The 22,053-nt window shown below is 44.6% G+C and overlaps 1 protein-coding gene across 2 annotated transcripts in view; it reads right to left on the reverse strand.

The window, feature by feature from the left end:
* The window catches only part of MGLL (monoglyceride lipase), a 497,769-nt gene that overhangs the window by 283,299 nt on the left and 192,417 nt on the right, over positions 1–22,053 (reverse strand). For both annotated transcript variants that reach the window (XM_078661737.1, XM_078661738.1), the window contains exon 2: positions 7,538–7,676. In XM_078661737.1, coding sequence (XP_078517863.1) covers positions 7,538–7,676 — 139 coding nt within the window. The remainder of the gene's footprint in view (positions 1–7,537; positions 7,677–22,053) is intronic.

The raw sequence follows: 22,053 nt of genomic DNA on the forward strand, positions 1-22,053 counted from the left end.
GAACTGGTGGCCAAGTGCGGCCAAAAGTTTGGCCCATGTCAGAACATATGTCCCAGAGCCCGCCGTGTCTTCCTCTGTTGGTCCTTAGTCCTGGCGGCATGTGAAATATCCACACACTAGTACAGTTGCGATAAAGGTATAGACCTCAGCGTCTATCTGCACCAGTCTCAACACTGCAGAAACTGTTGAGGCTTGTGGTGGGAAGCAACAACACCCGACAAGCAGTGGCTGAAATACCCGTACGGTACGCATACCCGCGATTTTTCAAAAAAATAAATTGGGGCGCCTTGTGGGACCCCCTGAGCAGGCCTAGGGGGTCAGGGTGCTTCTACCCTGGCCCTTTTTTGAGTTCTACACATTTGTTTTACTGCTTTCTTGTGCCTCAGTCTACCGAGGCACAAGATGGCTGCCAACAATTTCTGTTTTGGAGTGTTGACAGACAGTGGCAGCCAATCAGCATGCAGCTCGTGCACGAGAAGGTGCGCGCACGGTACGCGCTTATAGATATATATATTTTTTCTCTTTTGATTTTCTCAGGAACTACTTGAGGGATTTACACCATTTAAGCAAAAGCGTGATCTGCGAATCAGGCTCTACCATTTTGCCAAATTTCTTGTAATTCCGTTCAGCCGTTCGGGCTGTAGCCATGTCTAAAGGTCCTATAGAAAATAACATGGGGAAAACACGTTTTGGGACCCCCCTTTTTTCTCAGCCCCCACTTGATGAATCCCCCCAAAACTTTCAGGGAAGGAGCGGAGCGGGCCATCTTCTTAGAGAAATTCGTGAAGATTCATCAACCGGCGCCAAAGTTATTGCCAATAGAATGTTAAGGATTTCCTATAGAAACTAGGTCCTAACTATAACTACCTACTGGCGACTGCCAGTAGGTAAAAAAACAAACAAAAAAGAAATTATATATATATATATAATTTCTTTTTTGTTTGTTTTTTTTGTTTTATCTATATATATATATAGCCATTGTAGCCACTCTAAATGTCCACCTTGACATACAAATCAATCCTGACATCAGAGGTTTAAGCTGTGCCAGGCTCGACCAAGAGAAGGTTGGATGATTGACTGCTTGTATGGCCGTTTATGAGGGAATGAGAGCATCGACATCAATAAAAACCTGGAGAAAGAGGTCCAGCGCAGTTAATGCAAGAATGCAGATCATCATTGCTGCGGGGAATGATCCTTTGCATGTCGGGCATGAAACTTGAGCGTACCCTGGTGCTAACCCGATCCTATGAACACTCAAACAGCTGAATAAAAAAAGAAGTGGCATTGTCAAGAATGTCCATCAAGCCAGGCCCGTGCAACCCTCCACGAATCAAAAAGAGGACTGTTGATGCTGCAAGAACGGTCCTCAAACAATGCAGCAAGTGCGTTCTGGATCCGCTTGCTTCATCAAGCTGCCCAGCACTAAGCAAGATGTGTTCCAAGTGCAGAAAAGCCAACTACTTTGCACGTGTGTGTCGGCAAGGTGTAAAGTAGTGAAGACCTATGGGGTGAAGTGTGCCTGGTCCAACAATGTCAAACATCATAACAAGCACAGCAAGCCAGTGGAAGACAACCTCCAAGCCCATCGAAGGGAGCAGATTGAAAGAAGAAGAAGCAGTCTTCTTAATATCTTACCATCGAAAGAGAGGAGGGATGAGGAGAATCCAGCCCATGGAATGGAAACACCAGTCACAGTAATCATAGAAAGGGAAGCATCTGTGAACGCCATACACTACCAGCAATTTCAAGTACTATGTCTCCACCCCACATTGAGCACCGCATGAACAAAAAAAGACAACATTCTCTGCCCACTGCTGGAACTTTTAGCATACATGCATGTTACGGCAGGCAAGCCAATGAAAAGAAATTCCATCTCACCACTCAAGGTACCAGATCACTAAACAATTGCTGCACTCCTAAAGACTTCAAGTTGGCTTTCTTTGCCATTCAAGTATATGACTGCCACGTCAAGATAGTTCTTTAGGTACTTTGAACACCTAACGAATGGCAAATCACAATATATCCAGAGCTAAATATGAGTAATAAATACAATCAGATGCAAAATTCCAGGTTTCTTTAATTCTTCTTTTATTCACAGATCTTGATCTTCCAGGACACAGTCTAGCCAACACGTGTTTCGTCTGTTGTGGTTCTTTGCCACAGACTTCTTCAGGGCTATAGTTAAATAACAGTTGTATTCATCCTTGGAAAATATAACAAATAAGCAGAGTTGTATTTCTCTCAAAAGTCAACTATTGAGTTCAAGTCAGAGTTCAATTTTCAAATCTGTGTTCATTCACCCATCTCCAATATCATGGAAATACCGCAAAATGATCAGCGGCCGAGTACGAGCCAACCACATATACACGCCAGTCTCTCGTGTATATGCGGTTGGCTCGTACACAGATTTGAGATTGATAATTTCATCAGCAGCAGAAGTGGTCCAGAATGATGCAAGGGAAAAGCTCTCTGGGGTCTTAAACCTAAGTGGCAACATCCTGATTGACTTCAAAACAATGGAAGAGCCCCACCACCGACTGTGGGAGACCATGAAAGGACTACCGAATCACAGCCTCACTCTGCACAGAGACACGTGAAGCATATTGTTTTAAATAGGTTAATTTCATTGGCTACCTCTGCCTCTTCTACAAGGAACTGGTCACGGTTGACCAGATGTCTGATAACATAAAGAACGCTTTGGCCCCCAACTCAACGACTAATGTAGGTAGCTTGCTAGGCACAGGAAAATATTGCGACCAACCTGGCAATGTTAATAGAGTCCCTGAGGGTCATCCCGAGACCCAAGCCAAATGGGAATGGGGGCATAGACGTGAAGATGCATTTCTCAAAGTTAAAGAAGCACAACCCCTGGCACCTCAATAATGTATAACAACCCCAGAAGAATACCGAGCTGGTAGTTCACACTTGCCCCGTAGGATTTGGAACTGTCGTTATGCAAAAACAAGAGATAGGTCAAGTGGCCCCAGTGTGAGGTACTCAGAAATGCATTGTATCTCGAAGTCTGTTATGAAGCTCTGTGGTTATTCTGAATAAGCAGCTACCTATGTTATATGACATCTCTTTATTAATGTAATAACTGCACTTTCACAATTGCTTTATTAACCTTCCTGCTTTCTCAAATTTTGCTTGAAAATGCACCAGTTGTCCACTCTTTTTTCAAAGTTTTCGAGGGGACAGAACCCCCCCTCCCTCCCCTGAACGCCCCTTAGGTTGTTCGGGCTCGCTTGCTACGCTCGCTAGCCACAGTGCAGTATGACAATCATTTTACGCCTCACCACTTTCAAATGTCACCAGCCGCCACTGCCCAGTTGCCTTTGCAAGAAGGGCTCTCGCTGGCACTAAAACTCGATATGCACAACTGGAGCAATAAGCTTTGCAGATCAAATGGGTATGCATCCATTTCCATCTGTACCTTTTCAGACAAACTTCAGAGTACTCACTTTCTGTTTCAGAGGCCACAGTAGTTGCAATTTGCTAACAGGCTACCCCTTTCTGTATAATACACTTTCAAGCATGTTTTATTTTTGAGCTCACTGCTTCATCACGTGTTTTTGATGTTTCTGATAAGCATCATCAAAAAGCACTTACATCGCCAAAATGTGGGCTAACAACTTGGACGTTAATTCACCAAAATGCCAGTGGTAGCGGAACTGATATCTTCCATCCTTTGGATTTCACTCACCCGCGCACTTACACAAAACACACGTGCAAACACTCTCACATAACACACTCACCTGCAACCATACCCATGACATACATTTAAAAGCATTTTTTACTTACGTCAGCTGCAACAAAATGTCACATTCTAGCTAATTGCACTCCATTTTTTAATATACAATTAGTAAATAATGAACTGTTATTCACTATTAGTGTAATAAAAAATACAGAAAAACAAACAGATGAGCTCCAACTGACGTCCATAAGTGTGCGCTACCCCTGTGTTCCTGGCACTGTTTTCGCCAAATCTGAGGCCATGGGTCGAAAAGACAGTGCCAGGGGTTGCAAGGGGCAAGCCAGGAGTCGCAGCTGCAACCCCTGGTAACCCAAAAATGATGTCCATGGCTAACCCCTTGAAAGGCAAGACCTATTGCCTTTGTCAATGTTTGTTTCCTAAAGGTAGCAATCATTGGGCCTCTCTTCGTAGAAACTTCATCAGCTAAATGTAAATTTCTGCCATCAAAAGCTATCTTGTATCTTAACGTTACCCCCTCTTGTTTTGATTGTGCGGCCAACAGGCATTATCGCGCTAGACATGGTACATTATAGTGTTCTACGTAAGTGACATTGTTAATGTCATCAGCATCATCTTCAAAGAGTATGGCCATGTGCAACAATAGGCAACTACTCAGTAAAGAGCTTCTGTGTCACATCATCCTTTGGCACATGTCTACTTTTGAAAAAGCATGAAGTGTAGAACAATTAGTAACATAAAAAAAACTGGCAAACTCACTAGAAACCGACGATATAGAGATGCAGGTACCCAAAATCATTTGCTGCCTGGCAATGACCAATCACCTAACTGATACAACCCCGTTCATCATTCTGGCAACACAACTCCACAAACTGAATAAGGGTACACAGTCCGCGATGAAACAGTGCTTAATTTGTAAAAAAAAACAAGAGCCAGGGCTCTCGGCAGGAGGCCACTGCAGCTTGACCCACCCATTGCCCCTGCCAGTGCTGCCAATGATAGCAACAACACTACTACTAACCATCACACTCCTACAAGTGTGAATAGTCGGACTATTTCAGACCCCCAAAGCTATGAGAATGGATTTGACGGCAGGTAATAGTCTTTTATGATGTATTCATTTGGATTAATAACCTGTTGTTGTGGTCATCTCTAAATTAGCCAGACAGTGCCACCTTGTGGCAGATTGTCACAAGTGCCGGTGTTGACAATTAAGTGCCAGGGCTGAGCACCGGAAATCACAGGCTCAAATTAAGCAACGCCTTTTCCTCACCGCGAAACAGCACCAAAAAAGTGGCAACAGATAAGGGGCCTTGTATGGGCCACTCACGGGTGAAAACCTGAGAAATACATAATTTCCAGACAAACAAAAGCAATGTGAACCCACACTGGTCACAGATTATACACTACATAAAGCCAATGGAACAGGAACTTGAATACTCCCTTGGCGGACACAAGTGTGCTTGTAGTAAAATATTGATTAAAAAAACATGACGAGTTCGGTTTTGGGTTTCAATAAAATTATAAATGTGCATTATGAGTTATTTACATGGGTAATATAACTAGAAGCGAGAGCAGTGGAGATGCTCTGATCTTTGACCTAACAGCATACAATAATCTAAGTGAAAGCAGAGAAAATTGCTTACCTGTAACAATAGTTTTGCAAACTGTGAATCAATAACACATTAAGCGCTTCAACACCTCATCAAGGGTAGCAAACACTTTATAAATGTAAACCGTTTCCCCTCTTCTATCCCTCCACTATCCTTCTCAATCCAAATAACTGACTAACATATCCATTGCTCAAATCACTTACATATTTCACTATACTAATTCACCACTAATCCTTTATGGGTTCCGGAATAGCGTGCTACTTGGCGAAAAAGCGCCTCAACGCCTCGTAAGGGGTAGTAAGCACTATATAAATGCAATTACAATACAATACAATACATTCATGCAGCAAAAGGTAACTTATACCCACTTTGTTGTGCATTATTAATTATATGAGCACCTCTCCCTTTAAAGTGGAAGTTATTATAACTGGTAAAGCCCGTGATACGCTTCAGCCAGAGCCCAGGCTCATGGGCACCATTTCCCTGTAACCTAAAGCTCCCCACAAGGCCATTAACTCCGGTTAAAGTCTTACACAGATTAAGAGAAGCTGTCATTAAAAACAGAGTTAAATTGAAAAAGTGCTCATGCGGTGCACATTATTTCTGAAGCAGGACAGGAGTCATTACAGTAAAGGATTACATATTATGGTTTAATTTTTTTATATCCATTTAAATGATTGCATCCCATGGATTTGAAATGATGCTTAAATCCACCTTTGTGAAGAATTCTCTGGTGTAATTTTCAGTAGCAGTTATCACGGTGTTAGAAATGAGTGTTTATGCAAATAAAAAAACAGAAACCGGCTATAATGGCCTCGCCATTTTCAATCACGTCTATATATATGAAACATGAGGCCAGGAGCTTACCCTTGTGCTCGCTCCATCTCGATTCCAACAGGTGGCGCCAAACCCCAATATTCAGGGGGTGATGAGGCGGTCTAGTGTTTTGTTCTACCACAAGCTGCGCTCACGGGCGTAACACAGGCCCCCGCATCTACCGCAGTGCGGGGGGCCCCCACAGCACTGTACTCGCGCCGGAGAACTCCGGATTAAATCGGGAGCAGGGTCCCCTCTGTGTACCTTGCAGGGGGGCCTCTACAACTTTCGTTACGCCACTGGCTGCGCTGCCATGCTGGGCCTTTGCTAATTGGACTTGGTTCCCGGATATCTGCTTGGACCCAGTGGACCCCTGGATTTCCACTGTCCCACCCTGGGCTCCCACTTCCAGGTGCCGATAGTCAGCGGAGTCCAGTCCGCTTTAATGTGGACTGGTGATTCCATATTGGAATGCGATTGCAGAGGTACAGTGGGAAAGGCCCTTGTCATTGATGAGCGCGTAGCCCCATATCCATTCTGATCCAGTCGCGGCTGGCATGACTCGCGGGTGGGAGGGGCGCACGAAGACGAGGTCACGCGGGGAGGGGTTTAATTTAAAATTAAAATAAATGGGTAAAAGTTAATTAACCTTCGCCGCCCAGGTCCCACATTTTCTTGGCGCTTGGTTCAGGAACAGAAAGCAGGCAGTCTCCCTCCTCCCCCCTATGCCAATCACAACGCTTCAATGGTAGCATTGTGATTGGTCGGGACGCCGACCCACCAGGCACCTATGTATGCAGTCTACATGGAGAAAAGGTAGAGTGCGAATGACTGGTTTGGTCAGCCCCAGAGGGCCGACCAAACAGCCAGCGCCCTCAGCTGTGGGCAAGCCAGTCCTCCCCCGCCCTAGAGCAGGACCACCCAAATGCCCGCCCCCGACCAAACACTTCTGCTTTCTCACAGTGCGAGAAGAAGAAACATAAAATGGTAGTTTTACCATTTTATATTTCTGCTTCTGGCACTGCCACCCACAGTGGTGGTGGGGTCTCCCACTCGCGGCGGAGGCTCCACAGTTGTGGCAGGATCTCCCCACTCGGGGAAGGGAAGTCCGCAATGAGAAATTGCAATCCAGAGATCCCACCACGACATGCGGAGCCTCAGCCGCGATGGTGAAGGCTCTTTGTGCATCGGGCCCTGCCTGTCTGGACATGATCATCCACCAATCATGATGCTTTGCTCATCCTCCAATCATACTGCCTCAAAGGAATTGTTCTCCCTTGATTGTAACTTGTACCTCCACCTAACAGATTGTCTGAAGCCAAATGCAATGTAATGAAACAAAAGTGCTTATGGAGAGAGGCTGAATGGTATGTGATACTGAACTGCACCAGCTTACCTTGGAGATGTTTGTGGTTTCCAGTACCTGCAGAATATATACTGCCCGTCCGCGTTGACGATGTGCGGGAGGTCGTTGTAAGAGACACCTTGCGGTGTCAGCCTGGAACAGCTTTCTTCTGGCATCATGGAGATGAGGCCTGCAAGATTGTAAACATAAAGATGGATAAGTTGAAGAGAAGAAGAAATCAAATAGACCAATGGAATGATGCTTTCTGGCAAGAACAGCCAATGACAGCTTGGATGCAATGCTGGTGCAAACATAAATAAAAAGTAAAATTATACATTTCTAAAAACTAATTGAAATTGCAAGACTCAGTACCCTACTAAAATCCTACCATGTGGGATATCCCAAGCTTTAGGGATTTATACACATCGGGCCAATTCACAGAACTAACTTAAGACAAAATCCTAAACTTACTACCTTTGGTATTCACAGAAGGTATTTAGCAGTAGTAAAGTTAGGATTTTGTCTTAAGTTTGACTTGAGACAACCTTGAGACAGACTTAAGACAGACTTAAGACAGACTTAAGACAGACTTAAGACAGACTTAAGACAGACTTAAGACAGACTTAAGACAGACTTAAGACAGACTTAAGACAGACTTAAGACAGACTTAAGACAAAATAAAACTTAAGTCTGTCTTAAGTCTGTCTTAAGTCTGTCTTAAGTCTGTCTTAAGTCTGTCTTAAGTCTGTCTTAAGTCTGTCTTAAGTCTGTCTTAAGTCTGTCTTAAGTCTGAAGACAAAATCCTAAATTTACTACTACTAAATGCCTTCTGTGAATACCGAAAGTAGTACGTTTAGGATTTTGTCTTAAGTTAATTCTGTGAATCGGGCCCACCCTAAAGAAAGAAAAGATGCTTAGAAAACAACATCAGACAGGCAAGATGTGTGCTGTGGAGGTGTGTTATTTTATACACGACCAATCACCAATTTTTGGGATCTTTAAAAGGGCTGTACATGGCATTCTGGGGGTCTAATCTTTATTCAGTCTCCTGCTTTTGCTGTAAATATTAGGTACCTGTTTTTCTTGTGATTTGTCTTGTCCTGTTTTTGTTTAATATTTTTCTATTTGCTACTTGCATCAATATGCTGCGGTGAATACACAGTCAATGAATAAAATAATAATGTTTGACAGTATTATATAGTGCACCTTCACTACAGCGGGTTACCGGGGGCTCACATATTAATTCACATGGATGCACTGAAGCGAAAGGTAAAGCCTCTGAGCCCTGAGACAAACGGAACAGAATGAAGGTTTGCAAGGAGCATTGAAAACCCTTCACAAATGGAAACACTTAAAACACTGATGATAGGTTTTGGAAATGGAAACGGGCATTGGTCAGGAACAGGCAGAAGAGAAACCATGAGCTAATGCGTATTTGTAAAGAGCACATTCACCCCTTGGGGTGTTTTGCCGATAAACATAATACGTTCATCGTTGCCTGACTCAATGTTAGTCATTTGATTGGCCTGGGAAGGCTCAGTGGAACCTCTGGGATTCGAACCTGTGACCATGAGGTCAAGCACAGACTCCTGGAATGGATGCATCAGCCCACTGAGCCACCAGAACAAGCACAGTTGTGTATCCTGAAGGTAAGAAGAGTGGGTCAGTTTGGATGCTGAGATCTGAAGAGGCCCAGGCTGTGTTGCCAGCACCAGGGAAGGACTCCTTCGGGGAGAGAGATGCTCAGAATCCAGCTGTGATGTCTTCAGTCTGCTGAAGTCCACCAGAAACCCAGAGCAGCTCTCTCAGTTAAGAATGATCATTCTGGCGAATGACACCAAAGTTCCAATGAGATCCTTAAATTTCCTGAAGCCAATGGAGTTCGCAGAGTAAGGATTTGAAGTAACCAAGGACCTTATTTAGGCTTTGGTAGATAAAAGTACTTTACTCCTGCCATGCTGAGGGTCGTCCGTCTGCCACATTTAGAGATGTCCGCACGCCCAGCAGACATCTCCCAATATTAGCAGGAACTGCCATCACATCAGCTCCTGTTACAATGCATTAAAAGTTTGTTGGATGGTACTGTCAAAATGAAGGTACTGCCTGTCAAACTTTTAACATACTTTTATTTTTTTCAAAAACAAAAACCCATTGGTTTTTTTTTAAAGAAACAAAATCTGATGGCCTCCACACCATGGAAGTTGTAGCCCTTTATGTGAGGGTCATTTTGGAGTTTTTTCTTGCCTTTTACCACGGGGCAGTGAAAATTGGCCATTCAACCGTCCACTCTAAACCAGTGGTGGGGTCGAATCTCCAAACCTCCACGGCCTCTACTCTGTCAGAGGAGCATGCCAGGGAGGGAGATCGATTCATCTCTGTCACGGACATATTAAGGCCCGCCCACCTGTAAATCAGGCGGGAGGGCCTTCAGTTAGGCAGAAAGGTTACTTCGTCGCCATGGCAACGGAATACCCTCGTCGCCAAACTCTACATCAGCCCCAGAGTGTTTTTGTGGTCCTCATGTGTTGTACGGTGCGAGAGTTCACTGTGGGGAATCTTCTAGAACAGTACTCGTGAAGTTTGTCCTAGAGACAAGGAGATCATGAAATGCTGCTTTCTGTGGTCTATTAATATGTGCAAGTGGACACAACAGATTCAACAAGATGCTATATTTTGTAAATGGAAATTTACATAGTTTAAAAACAATCCGAATAATTCATCAGATTAACTTAACCCCTTCGGCGCTGAAGACGAGCTCAGCTCGTCATCAGTTGCGCCGCTCGCACGCTGATGACGAGCTGAGCTGGTCATGTAACGCGGCTTTTTGAAAAAAGCCGCGTAGCGCGAAAATCGCCGCAGCGCGCATGCGGTTAAATAAATATCACAATAGAACGTTTTGAATTGAAGGCAATTCCATCGGTAAGCTATGAATAACGAATGTCCTTCCCATCAGTAGATAGTGTAATATGTCATCGTCATGGTTGTCTATATTTATCTCAGCGTTAGGCATTCGCACCTTGGCACCACAAATGCAGTATTATTTTAGAACAGGTTTAGGAATAGCCCTGACCAGCCATAACCAAACTAGCAGATGTTCTGAAAACAATGGGAAACGTCTCCATGTAGACAACCCTTTGGCTGCTAGCATCCGTGGACCACGCCCACCTTTGCATGGACCAGGTGCACCCATCCAACCGTGAATACCAGGCAGAGATCAATGTATGGTTCAACCAGGACCCCTAAGCACGCGGGCTACTCCAAGAGGGTGCCGGGTGCAACCTCCTAACAAGCAAAAACAGCATCCAGTACACAGCATCTCTCTACAATAGCATCTCTCTACCACAGCATCCAGTAGACCGCACCTCTCTACCACAGCATCCAGTACACAGCATCTCTCTACAATAGCATCTCTCTACCACAGCATCCAGTAGACCGCACCTCTTTACCACAGCATCCAGTACACAGCATCTCTCTACCACAGCATCCAGTACACAGCATCTCTCTACCACAGCATCCAGTACACAGCATCTCTCTACCACAGCATCTCTCTACCACAGCATCCAGTACACAGCATCTCTCTACCACAGCATCCAGTACACAGCATCTCTCTACCACAGCATCTCTCTACCACAGCATCCAGTAGACCGCACCTCTTTACCACAGCATCCAGTACACAGCATCTCTCTACCACAGCATCCAGGACACAGCATCTCTCTACCAGGGCACCCAGTAGACTGCACCTCTCTACCGCAGCATCCTTTTGTTCTCTGAAGTGCCACAGAGGTGACATGTTTGGTGTTATACTAGCTAAATATATTTGTGCTTTTGGAGATGCACCTGTGAGAGGTACTGAGACCTGTAAGAATTATGGCAGCCTGCTCAGCCACCACAGATGAAAATCATTTTTTGATCTCTACAGATCGATAAAATCCAGAAACACATGTGTCTAGAGATGTACAGCACTAACCTGCACCAACTTTGGTGGACCACTCCAGAAAAGTATCAAGTAAGCGTGCACTACAAACTGCATTTACCATAATGCTAAGGGGCGAAGTGTGCTGGGAGGTCAGAAGTGCTCCCCCCCTTCCTAAATATGATATATGACAAAACAACTTTTTGCCTAATCTTTTTCTGTCTTGCTTTGGCCCTAAAACCATCATGGAGGGTACGAGGGTGGCCTCCAAAAAACAACAAAAGCCATAACACAAACAACACAACTTAAACAGCACATCTGAATCGGATTGCCTCTAAAGGGGATAAATACATGGAGACAATTACATATTTCAGTTACTTGCACTCAATAGCATAAAACCTCATAAGATTGCTCGGTACTGGAGAAAAGTAGTCTCTCTGCTCAAGAGAGATGTTTTACAGCTGCGAAGATTGGGTCTTATCCAGTTTATAAAGTCTAAATCTGAGGCAGTGTCACTAGGTATCGATTTTCTTATAAATTTAAAGATGTAATAGTGATAAAAGAGTTGTCCAAAACATCCATGGATCCATAGGTGAGAATGGTTAATGTAGAACAATAATTAATAATACACTCAAGGGGATTTGAAATTACTTTGCAGAGAGAAAATGTGCCAAGATTTAATTAGAAGACCATTTAATCTAGCATACATCAGTATCTTTAAGAAAAGCACTGCAAGCAAATGGAGTGAATGGAAACAGTTTGTATGTTAATGTCAAATAAAAAAAAAAGAACAGAATGTACTGTGAAATGTGTTCACTCCTTAAAATCCCTTCCAAGAAGTCCAATGTTTAACTTTCAAACAGCAAAGAATGTTTGGCTGCACACTCACAGAATGAACAATGTCATTGTGTTAGTACACGCTCTAGTGCTGCTTATTCTGTGACCCGGAAGTGAATGAATCTCCGTGCCCCACAGCCCTTGAGGCTCTAAGAAGAGCTGAAGACACAACTCATGAAGGAGTACTTCCTCCATCGTTGGCTTGGGAAGGAACCAACCGAGCTGCTGCTCTGCTCTTACAGGCTGTCAAGCAGGTTTGTGCCACATAAGTGTTGTTGCACACATACACACATCCTGTTTTTTTTGCCTCGTGAGGATTTAACCTGAAACCATGGACATCTCATCAAGGCAAAGGCGAGCCAAGGGAAGAAGTATCTTTCTCAATGCAAATGTCAAGAAGATAAAAAGGGACATTTATTGGTATAAGTGCACTGAACTCCTCAATGTATGGAGGAACTGATCAATGTACAGATTGATCAGGTCTTCTCCGCCTCTCCAAGGGATGCAAAGGTTGCAGCAGACAAGCCCACCCGGCATTGGACTCTTTCAGCCGATCACTACAGGTAATAAGCAGATATGTGAATGGTTTTACCAATGCCTACCTGCCTCCTAAACTCACTGGCCCAATGTGGGATTGACTGTGGCCAAGTCCTGTTAGCTTGCTAAAAAGAGAGAGACATTTCTTCTCCTAGCCCTGCTGGCCTTCCAAAACCATTCTGAGTAGCAGAGTCTGCACGCTGGGGAGTGAACCCCCCTCTGCTGAGAGCTGCTTGCAAGAAATACTTCAATTCCTGGACTGTTTGAAAGCATTGTGGACTTTTACTCTGAAATTGTTGCTTGGTGTTGGCCCTAGTTCTACCATTGCAGGACCATACGATCAGCCGTGTTTTTTTCCGTGGCACCCATTGGTGGGCTGAACTTGTATTGCTATCAACATCCTTATTTGAGTGTGTGTGTGTGTGCCCGTGTGTGTGCACGTGTGTGTGAGAGTATTTTTTTGTACTCTGGGTTGCATCACCTGTATAAGGTATTTTGCAAGAAATACCTCCATTTCTAGGTGTTTGGTGGTTAGTTTTGTTTCTCCTTGCCCGGCTGCTTGTAGCTGCTGGACCACCACCGACCGCACGTTTCACAGGACTATATGCCACCTGAACGCTCCTATTGTGCATACCTTCCAGAGGGCCTGATGCACTAATGGTTTCTGTGTAAGTGTGTCTTCCTCACTGACATTCATGAGAAGGTGGCACCTCAGTCAGGAACTAGACTCAAATACTCACAAAAACAAGCATTTGCAATGCAATAGGTCTCGCAATTGCGAAATTTTTGAGCTATTAGCATTGTAAATGGTAATGCCTTTTATTTGTGTTTAAAAAACCTGCAATAATAAAAGGCATTGTCGTTTACAATACCAATAGGTACAAGTTTCTAAAATCCGAGACCTACTGTATTGCAAATGCTTGTTGTTTACAAGGGCCCAGGCTGAGCTTTCACGTTAATAAAAAGTCCACATTTGTAAAGCGCACAATCACCCGTAAGGGTCTCTAGGCGCTGGGGGCCGTCGGGAAGATTAAGCGAGCTATTGCCCAGAGTCACATGGTGCTGGGCTACCCTGCCGCCGGAGCCGGGGATCGAACCGTGGTCCCCAGATTCCAGCGTCAGTCGCCCTGGCCGCGGCGATTCTTTAGACGAACCGTGTCTAAAGAAAGGTCCGCGCCTGCTATTAAAGTGAAAGTGCAGTATGGGGCGCTTTTGCCAAAAAAAGCATTTGTCTGTCAAGTTATTTAGCAAATTGCAGGAAAGCATGTAGTGCCTGCAGAAGGAGAAACCATTAAAGAAAATAGTGCTTACAGAGTAAATAAGACATACTGAAGTAAAAGGGCCAGCCCTCATGGGAGGTTACAAATGAAGACAAGGAGAGACTAACAAGCCTATTAAGGAATCAGAATCCAGGATTAATGAAGGACAATGAGACAAGCCAATGACAAATATGGGCAGAGAGTGGGCAGGGCTTCAAGTCTTTACTCAAATACAGCATGTGGTGCCCAGGCTCGACCTTAAAAGTAGGGAGACGGGTTTAGGGTGTCCAGCCTGAGCTCCAGTCCAAAGGGTGGATGACAACAAGAGCACCCCCACTGTGGACCAGATTTGGATGCAGCAGCCCTCCCTGGACGTACTAACGGTACACCCTCTGCCGGCATGCCACCAACATCAGCATGACTTAGCGGCACTGACTGACATACCTTACTCTACGGTAAACTTGGCAGGGTGATTTCAGGTTTCAAGCAACTTACATCTGGTAGGATCTAAGAGTGACATATTTCTCCCCTGTGGACAGAACAGTGGTACTTAGATGTGAGAGATACTCAGCTGCTGCGTCCCACACATGTGAGCCGAACTCAGCTGTTTTACTTTTCCATGAACTTCACAGAGCTGTTGAGGGATGAATTAATTCCAGTGCTTCATTACTAAAAAAACAGAAGTGCCCGGGCTTTCGTCAGGATGCCACTGCAGCTTGCACCGCACATTGCCCCGCTATGCGGCCAATGATAGTAACAACACAACTGCAAACCATCACACTCCTACAAGTGTGACAATTCAGATTATTTCAGGTCCTCAAAAGCTATAAGAAAGGCTTGACCAGCAGGTAAGTCATTTTTAATGTATATTGAATTAATAACTAACTGTTGTTGTGATTATCTCTAAACGAGTCAGATATCGCCACCTTGTGGCAGACTGTCTCAAGCACCAGTGTTGACAATTAAGTTCCACTGCTGAGCACCGGAAACCACTGGCTCAAATTAAGCACTGATTAATCCTCAACCACCAAGGCAGTTTACATTCAAGAGTACCTAACCAGACAATTTTATTTATCCTGATCCTGGGCAGTGGTGATAGAGAACTGATAAATTATCTGCCTCCTCAGCATCTTACATCTGGGTAAAGCACCTGAAGCGTGTCTTCTGCTCCTAGGTGAACCTCCTAGTGTAAACAAGCTTGCAACTGCAATGTGTCACCACGATGTGACTGCTGCAAGTACTGCTGCACGTGACTCTGCAGTGATGAACACTCCTAACTACCACCTCCATGGCCTCTCCCTTTAGCACCCAAATACCTTCTCTATCTATCCCCTCCCCTTTCTCTCAACCTCACTCGCAGCACCCCTCAATACTACCCCACAATTTACCCAGTTTTCCTATATCCTCTTCAATCTCCAGGCTGCTTCACTACCCCTTATTTTCACCTCTTATTGTCACATATTTAATGGAAATATATTGAGCACTGCTTGTTCTTTTCCCCAAGATGGAAAACCCGCTAGAACGGTGAACGGGTCAAGTGCCGTCGGCAACTCCACACAGATAAAAAAAAATGCCCACAGGCTTTGTAGATATCAATGCTTAGTGGTCCTCATGGTGCCTTCCAAATAAACACAAAATCCCATAGGTATGTCCCAGCAATGTAAAATAAACTTCAATCAGGGGGTGAACTGCACAGGCCCACAAGAAAAGGCATCCTGCAGGTCATGAAGTTTCTTTGCCATCTCATGTGCTTCTTTAAAAGTTAGCAGAGTTTGCTACCACAGATTGCAAACTAATTCCTTAGTAGACTTCTCCATGTGACCAGGCAGATGAAGAATAGGTGCAGAATAGATTCTATTCGCCCCTCCACCTTTTGCCCCGTAGGAACAGTGTCTATCAGGCTGAACAAAGGTCAGCCTGACCGACATTGTACATTTTCAGTTCAAGCAGCCAGGAGCCAGACATGCGCATTTAGTGCAGGCTCCTGGCTGCCTGAACTGAGGAAGTCACAGTTCCGGTGGTCGTGACTTTCTCAGCTCAGCAAAGGTCCCTGAGGCCCTCCCCTCAGTGACGAGGGGACTGACTGCCTTGCACCTGGGCACTTCAGTTTTAAGCCCTGAAGCGCCCATGGTCGAGTGTCAGTGACACTTCATCACAGAGTGGGGTGGGGTCAGTAGTCTCACTGACCCCATCCCACTCTGTGATGACGTTGGGACACTTACCTTCCCTTATTGGCTGACCTTAGGTCAGCCAATGAGAGAAGGCAGCAGTCCCAAGCCATCTGAAACCGCCAAGGCAGCGCAGAGCTGGCTGAAGGTAAGTGTGTTTTGTTTTCTTTTAAATTGTTTGGTGCGTGCATGTATGAATGTTTGGGAAAGAGTGTTGTGGATGAATGTGTTTGTGTGTGTGTGCGTGTGCGTGTGTGTGGGTGTGTGCATGTGTGTGTAAATGCATGGTTGTGAGTTGTATGTGTGCCTGTGTGTGTGTGTGTGTCGTCCGCCCTCTCCCTCCAAAACTTACCGGCCGCCACTGTGCGGCACCCCAGAAATAACCATGCTGGAATGAGCAATAAAGATGCCTTGAAATCTTGTCTTCATCCTGTTACTTTAGCTGTGTGTTCAAAACCAGAGGTCAAACATCTGCCTATGTCTTCTGATGAATGGCTGCTTATTTGTGTACTATGGATATTGGTGTTTTCTTTTCTTTTTCTGACTGCAAAGTGAGAGGATTTTGTAAAGTGAACTATGTTGCAATCTTATCGATAGTAGAAAGAGTGTGAAAGCAAAGGCTGTAGGATGTCAATTTGTGTCTACCACAATAAAATATGTAAATGTTCTGTATCAATATTTCAGAATATACCAGAAGTTATGAAAGCACAAATGAATCACTGTTTTTGTAGTTCTGAAGTGTGATGGAAACAAAGATATTTAACAGAATCAAAACAAATTAAGACGCATTAATTAGTGATGTGCAAATGATAATTAGTAACTGGACCCAATTTCCACACAATGCTGTTTGTGCTCTATATAGTTTTATCAGTAAAACTGCATGAACAATTAGTGGCCATTTCAATGGAAAATGTACTGTCTGTAAATGACAGTGTACCACCATAGCATGCTATATTAATATATTTGCAAAAGTGTGCTCCGAAAAATGCACCACCAGCCACATACCACACCCATACTACTCTCCTGCTGAATCGGCGTGGCTCACTTGCTACACTTGTTCTTTGTGTGATGCTTGGATTTTTCACAATCTCTATGACTTCAGCGGTGTAACACTGATGGCAGCAACCCCACTGTAAAAATTGTTCCAGCACCGTTGACAGGAAGATGTGTTAATTGCTTAACATTAAACTTTTATGAGGTGCACTCCAATCTGAATGAGTTGTAAATATATCCATGCACATCCTGGAAATGAAGTGGGACTGGAGTGAGTGCTGGGAAATGAGACAAGCAGCGAGGTGCTTATAATGAAAAGTTACTTGTAAGAGCAAATTCTGGGATAGGGTACAGAAAAAGGAATTAGAAGCAGGAAATAAAACCCAAACTCTATATAAGCACTGGAAAAACACTATCCCGTGATTTTTTTATGGGGCAAAAATAAATAAACATTGGTAACTACTGATTTTTTATATTTTTGAAAACTGTGGGAAACACTGAGAAAAAAACACTGGAAATCACAACGAAGAGAAACTGAAAACAATGTCACATCTGCAAACAGAACTTTTCTATATAAATGGAAAAACCATCATTACCTGACAATACAACTAACGCAAACCTGGGAATCTACTATGAAACAATAGCCATACTTCAATACTACTGGCCCTGCGTCATCTATGCCGGATGCCTTCTCAGGGTCAGCTCAAAATTAATTCAGGAACTCAACAGCCAAAGGGTCTATTTTGGTCAAAAGACTACAACATGGAAGCCTATCTGGCTTGAAAGATGTTGTCATCCGACATCCATTCTTCTTGTTAAGCTCCCCATCACCTTCCACCTCAGGAGCAACAATGGACATCTTCTCCTACAGAATTACAAGATCTGGTTGCATTGAATCGAAAGTCTGGATCACTGGAAGACTCTTGCTCTTAGCCCACGTCATGGAAATTATGTTCTCAACACAATCAGCAACAATGATTGTCAAAAGACTATTTAATTCAGGAAACTTTCCCAAAGATTTCACGGTCTAAAGGAAACCACAACTTTAAGAAACCAGAACTAGATGTCAACGACCATGGTCATTGCACACACAGAGCAGCGAAAAGTTGCAAACCCAAACGAATTGAAACAGAAGCCTACCAGCAGCTGATGAGGTTCATCAACAAAAACTATACCTCAGCAGTGCCGAAGCCAGCTTCCATCCAAATCATAGGACATCCTCAACTTCTACCCTCAGACTTGAACCTCAAACAGACAGAATTGTGGTGGCTCAGCTTATCCTCTTGATTCTGTCAGCAGCATTCAACATACTATATCATTTCACCGTCATCCGCTGGCTCTTCTTTTTGAGTGTCCTGTGCAAAAGAACAATAGTTACTTACCTGTAATCTGTGGTTCTCCAGTATTGGTGTCTTTCATAGATTCACATGCCTGAATCATTCCCCGTCGTCGGAGTGGGAGTCCCACGGTACATAAAAAAGCAATAAAATGCTATAAATATATAGTAATACCAATAGAAATGAACCAGGAAGTAAAACAGCCAATGGTACAGTAGGCAAAAACTTCCCATCTATGACTATCACAGTCATTATGTATAGTCCAAACTGCAGCCAATCAGGCGCCAGCACCCACCAGAATGTTCTCCCCAGAGGCTCAGGCTCTCAGATTTTCTCGCAAGGAGTGAAGGTAAACCATAATAGCCTAGAAAAGCCTCTGAGGGGAGGTGGGCGGGTTGCATGTGAATCTATGAAAGACACCAATACTGGAGAACCACAGATTACAGGTAAGTAACTATTGTTCTTCTCCAGTATTAGGGGTGTCTTTCATAGATTCACATGCCTGAATCAGAGTAGCTAGCAGTACATATCTTTGCTGAACAGACGCTCATAACACCCAGCTTGTCAGCTAGTAATGCAAATAACAATGCAAAGTGAATAAACACATATCATATAAGCATAACATAATGCAATCAAGAAAATATGTGAAAACATAACATAAGAAGCGTCTGACAGCAGAAAACAAGGAGGTGGGAAACAGAGGCTCACCTTAATGAAACAGATTCCGTAGAACAGCTCGACCCACAGAAGTATCAGCCTCGCTGATGGACTCTAGACAGTAATGTCTGGTAAAGGTATGGCGACTCGCCCAAGTCGCCGCCTTGCAGATTTGCTGAAGTGGGACTCGAGCGAATAAGGCCGTAGATGAGGAGACTGCTCTTGTAGAGTGCGCTCTGGGCGCAGATGGTAAAGGTCTCCCAGCCTGTGCATGGCAAAAGGCAATGGCAGCAGATATCCATCTTGCAATAGTCTGTTTTGATACTGCCTGCCCTTTACGAATCACACCGTAGGTAATGAACAACTGGTCAGAGGTGCGTACAGCAGAAGTTCTTTGTAGATAGAATTTAAGACATCTTCTAATGTCAAGCGAGTGTAAAGCTCTTTCCGCAGGAGTTTGCGGGTCTGGAAAAAATGATTTAAGAACAACAGGTTCGTTCAGATGAAAATCCGAAGGTACTTTAGGAATGTATTTGGGATTTGTGCGAAGTATGACAGAATCGCTAGTGAATTGGAGGAAAGGATGATGAACAGTGAAAGCTTGAATATCACTAACTCTCTTGGCGGATGTTAAGGCTAAAAGCAGTGATACCTTCCACGAAAGATACTTCAAGTCAGCTCGATGGATGGGCTCAAATGGGTGACGCATGAGTTGACCCAGGACCACATTCAGATGCCACAAAGGAGGTGGACGACGTACTGGAGGGAACATTCTAAAGAGGCCTTTAAAGAACTGTTGGATAATTCTAGATGAATACAGAGAATTGGACCCATCCTGTCGATATCTGGATATTGCAGCCAGAAATACCTTCAAAGTAGCATGGGACAGACCTGTTCGTGCCAACTGCAAGAAAAAAGGAAGAATTTCCTCAGGCTTTGCCAAAAAGGGGTGAACACCTGCTGAACGGCACCAGATACAGAAGCGTTTCCATTTGAGACTGTAAGTCTTGATGGTTGCGGGTGCTCTAGCTTTGGCCAACACCTCTTTACAGTCTGCAGGGATGTTCAAGTGTGCAAACTCATGGTGTTCAGGAGCCAAGCCGCTAATCTCAGCGATGCTGGGTCCGGATGGAAGACTTGACCTTCCTGAACACTGAGCAAGTTCGGGATTGGATGTAACTGAATTGGTTTGCTCTCTGATAGTAGGAGGAGCTCCGTAAACCAATACTGGCGCGGCCATCTGGGCGCGATCAGGATCAGTCGGCAAGGTTCCTTCCTCATCTTCCGCAGAACCTTGGGGACTAACGGAATCGGTGGGAAAGCGTACGCAAACCTCAGGGACCAATCGAGGGAGAATGCATTCCCCAGAGAATTCTTGTGGGGGTGCCAGCTGGCGAAGCTCAGGCATTTGCTGTTGGTACTTGTCGCAAATAGGTCCAGGTCTGGCCAACCCCACTGATGAAAGATGTGGTCCACTGTGTTCTGGTGAAGCTCCCATTCGTGGTTGGTGATTGTTGTCCTGCTGAGTGCATCCGCAAGGACGTTTTCCGTTCCCGGAACATGCACCGCATGCAACTGTACATTGTGGTGAAGAGCCCATGTCCATAATTCCTGCGCCTCTTGAGACAGGAGAAGAGATCGAGTTCCTCCCTGTTTGTTGATGTAATGCATACTTGTTGTGTTGTCTGTTCTTATCAACACATTGGTGTTCTGAATGATGGCACAAAACGCCTTGAGGGCAAGAAAAATGGCTCTCAGTTCCAAACGATTGATGTGCCACAGTTTCTGTTGCACAGTCCATTTGCCACTGATCGTGAGGCCTTGCAGATGAGCCCCCCAGCCCTCGAGGGATGCATCTGTAGTGATGGTGAGACTTGGTGGTTCTTGAAGGAACGCATGACCCTGACTGAGATGACACCTCTGTGTCCACCACAGAAGAGACTCCTTCATGAGTGGTGTGATTTGAATGAGGTCCTCGAAAGTGCCTGAAACCTGTTGCCACTGCAGGGCTAGTTCCTCCTGCAGCGGCCTCATTTGAAGCCGGCAATTTGGAAGTAATGGAATACAAGCCGATGCCATCCCCAGAAAGGATTTGTATAGTCGGACAGAAACTGACTTTCTTTGCATGAGATCTTGTGCTAGCCGACTTATTTTCATTTGTCTCTCCTTGGAGACGAAAGCTTTGCATTTGTGAGTGTCCAACATTGCTCCTAAGAATGCTATTCTTTGAGACGATTGCATTTGGGATTTGGAGAAATTTATTGTCAGGCCTAGAGACTGAAACAGGTGGAGACACTGGTGGAGGTGACGTTGAACGGTGCCATGAGAATTGGCCTTTATAAGGCAATCGTCCAGATATGGGAAAATTTGTATTCCCTCCAGCCGGAGGTGCGCAGCTACTGGAGCTAAAACCTTCGTAAAAACTCTTGGAGCTGACCGTAGTCCAAAAGGAAGGACTTTGAATTGGTAGTCCCTGCCAGCCACCCTGAAGCGAAGGAATTTCCTGTGGCGAGGTAGGATGGGGATGTGGAAATATGCATCTTGGAGGTCTAGGGTGACCATGCAATCTCCTGCTGTTAGAAGATGCAAAATTTCTTGAAGAGAGAGCATCCGGAACGTCAATTTCCTTAGATATTTGTTTAATGCACGAAGATCGAGGATCGGGCGCCACTCCCCGTTCTTCTTTCTGATCAGGAAGAACCTGGAGTAAAATCCTAGTCCTCTCATCTTCTGAGGAACGGTCTCGATAGCTCCTCTTTGTATCATCATTTTGATTTGGGTAAGCAGCTCCTTCAGGTGAGCTGGAGGCGGGCCCTTTGGCGGTACATTTGGGGGAAATTTTTCGAATTCTAGGGCATGGCCCCTG

The sequence above is a fragment of the Lissotriton helveticus genome, chromosome 9 (genome assembly GCF_964261635.1).
Source record: "Lissotriton helveticus chromosome 9, aLisHel1.1, whole genome shotgun sequence".
Taxonomy (NCBI): Eukaryota; Metazoa; Chordata; class Amphibia; order Caudata; family Salamandridae; genus Lissotriton; species Lissotriton helveticus.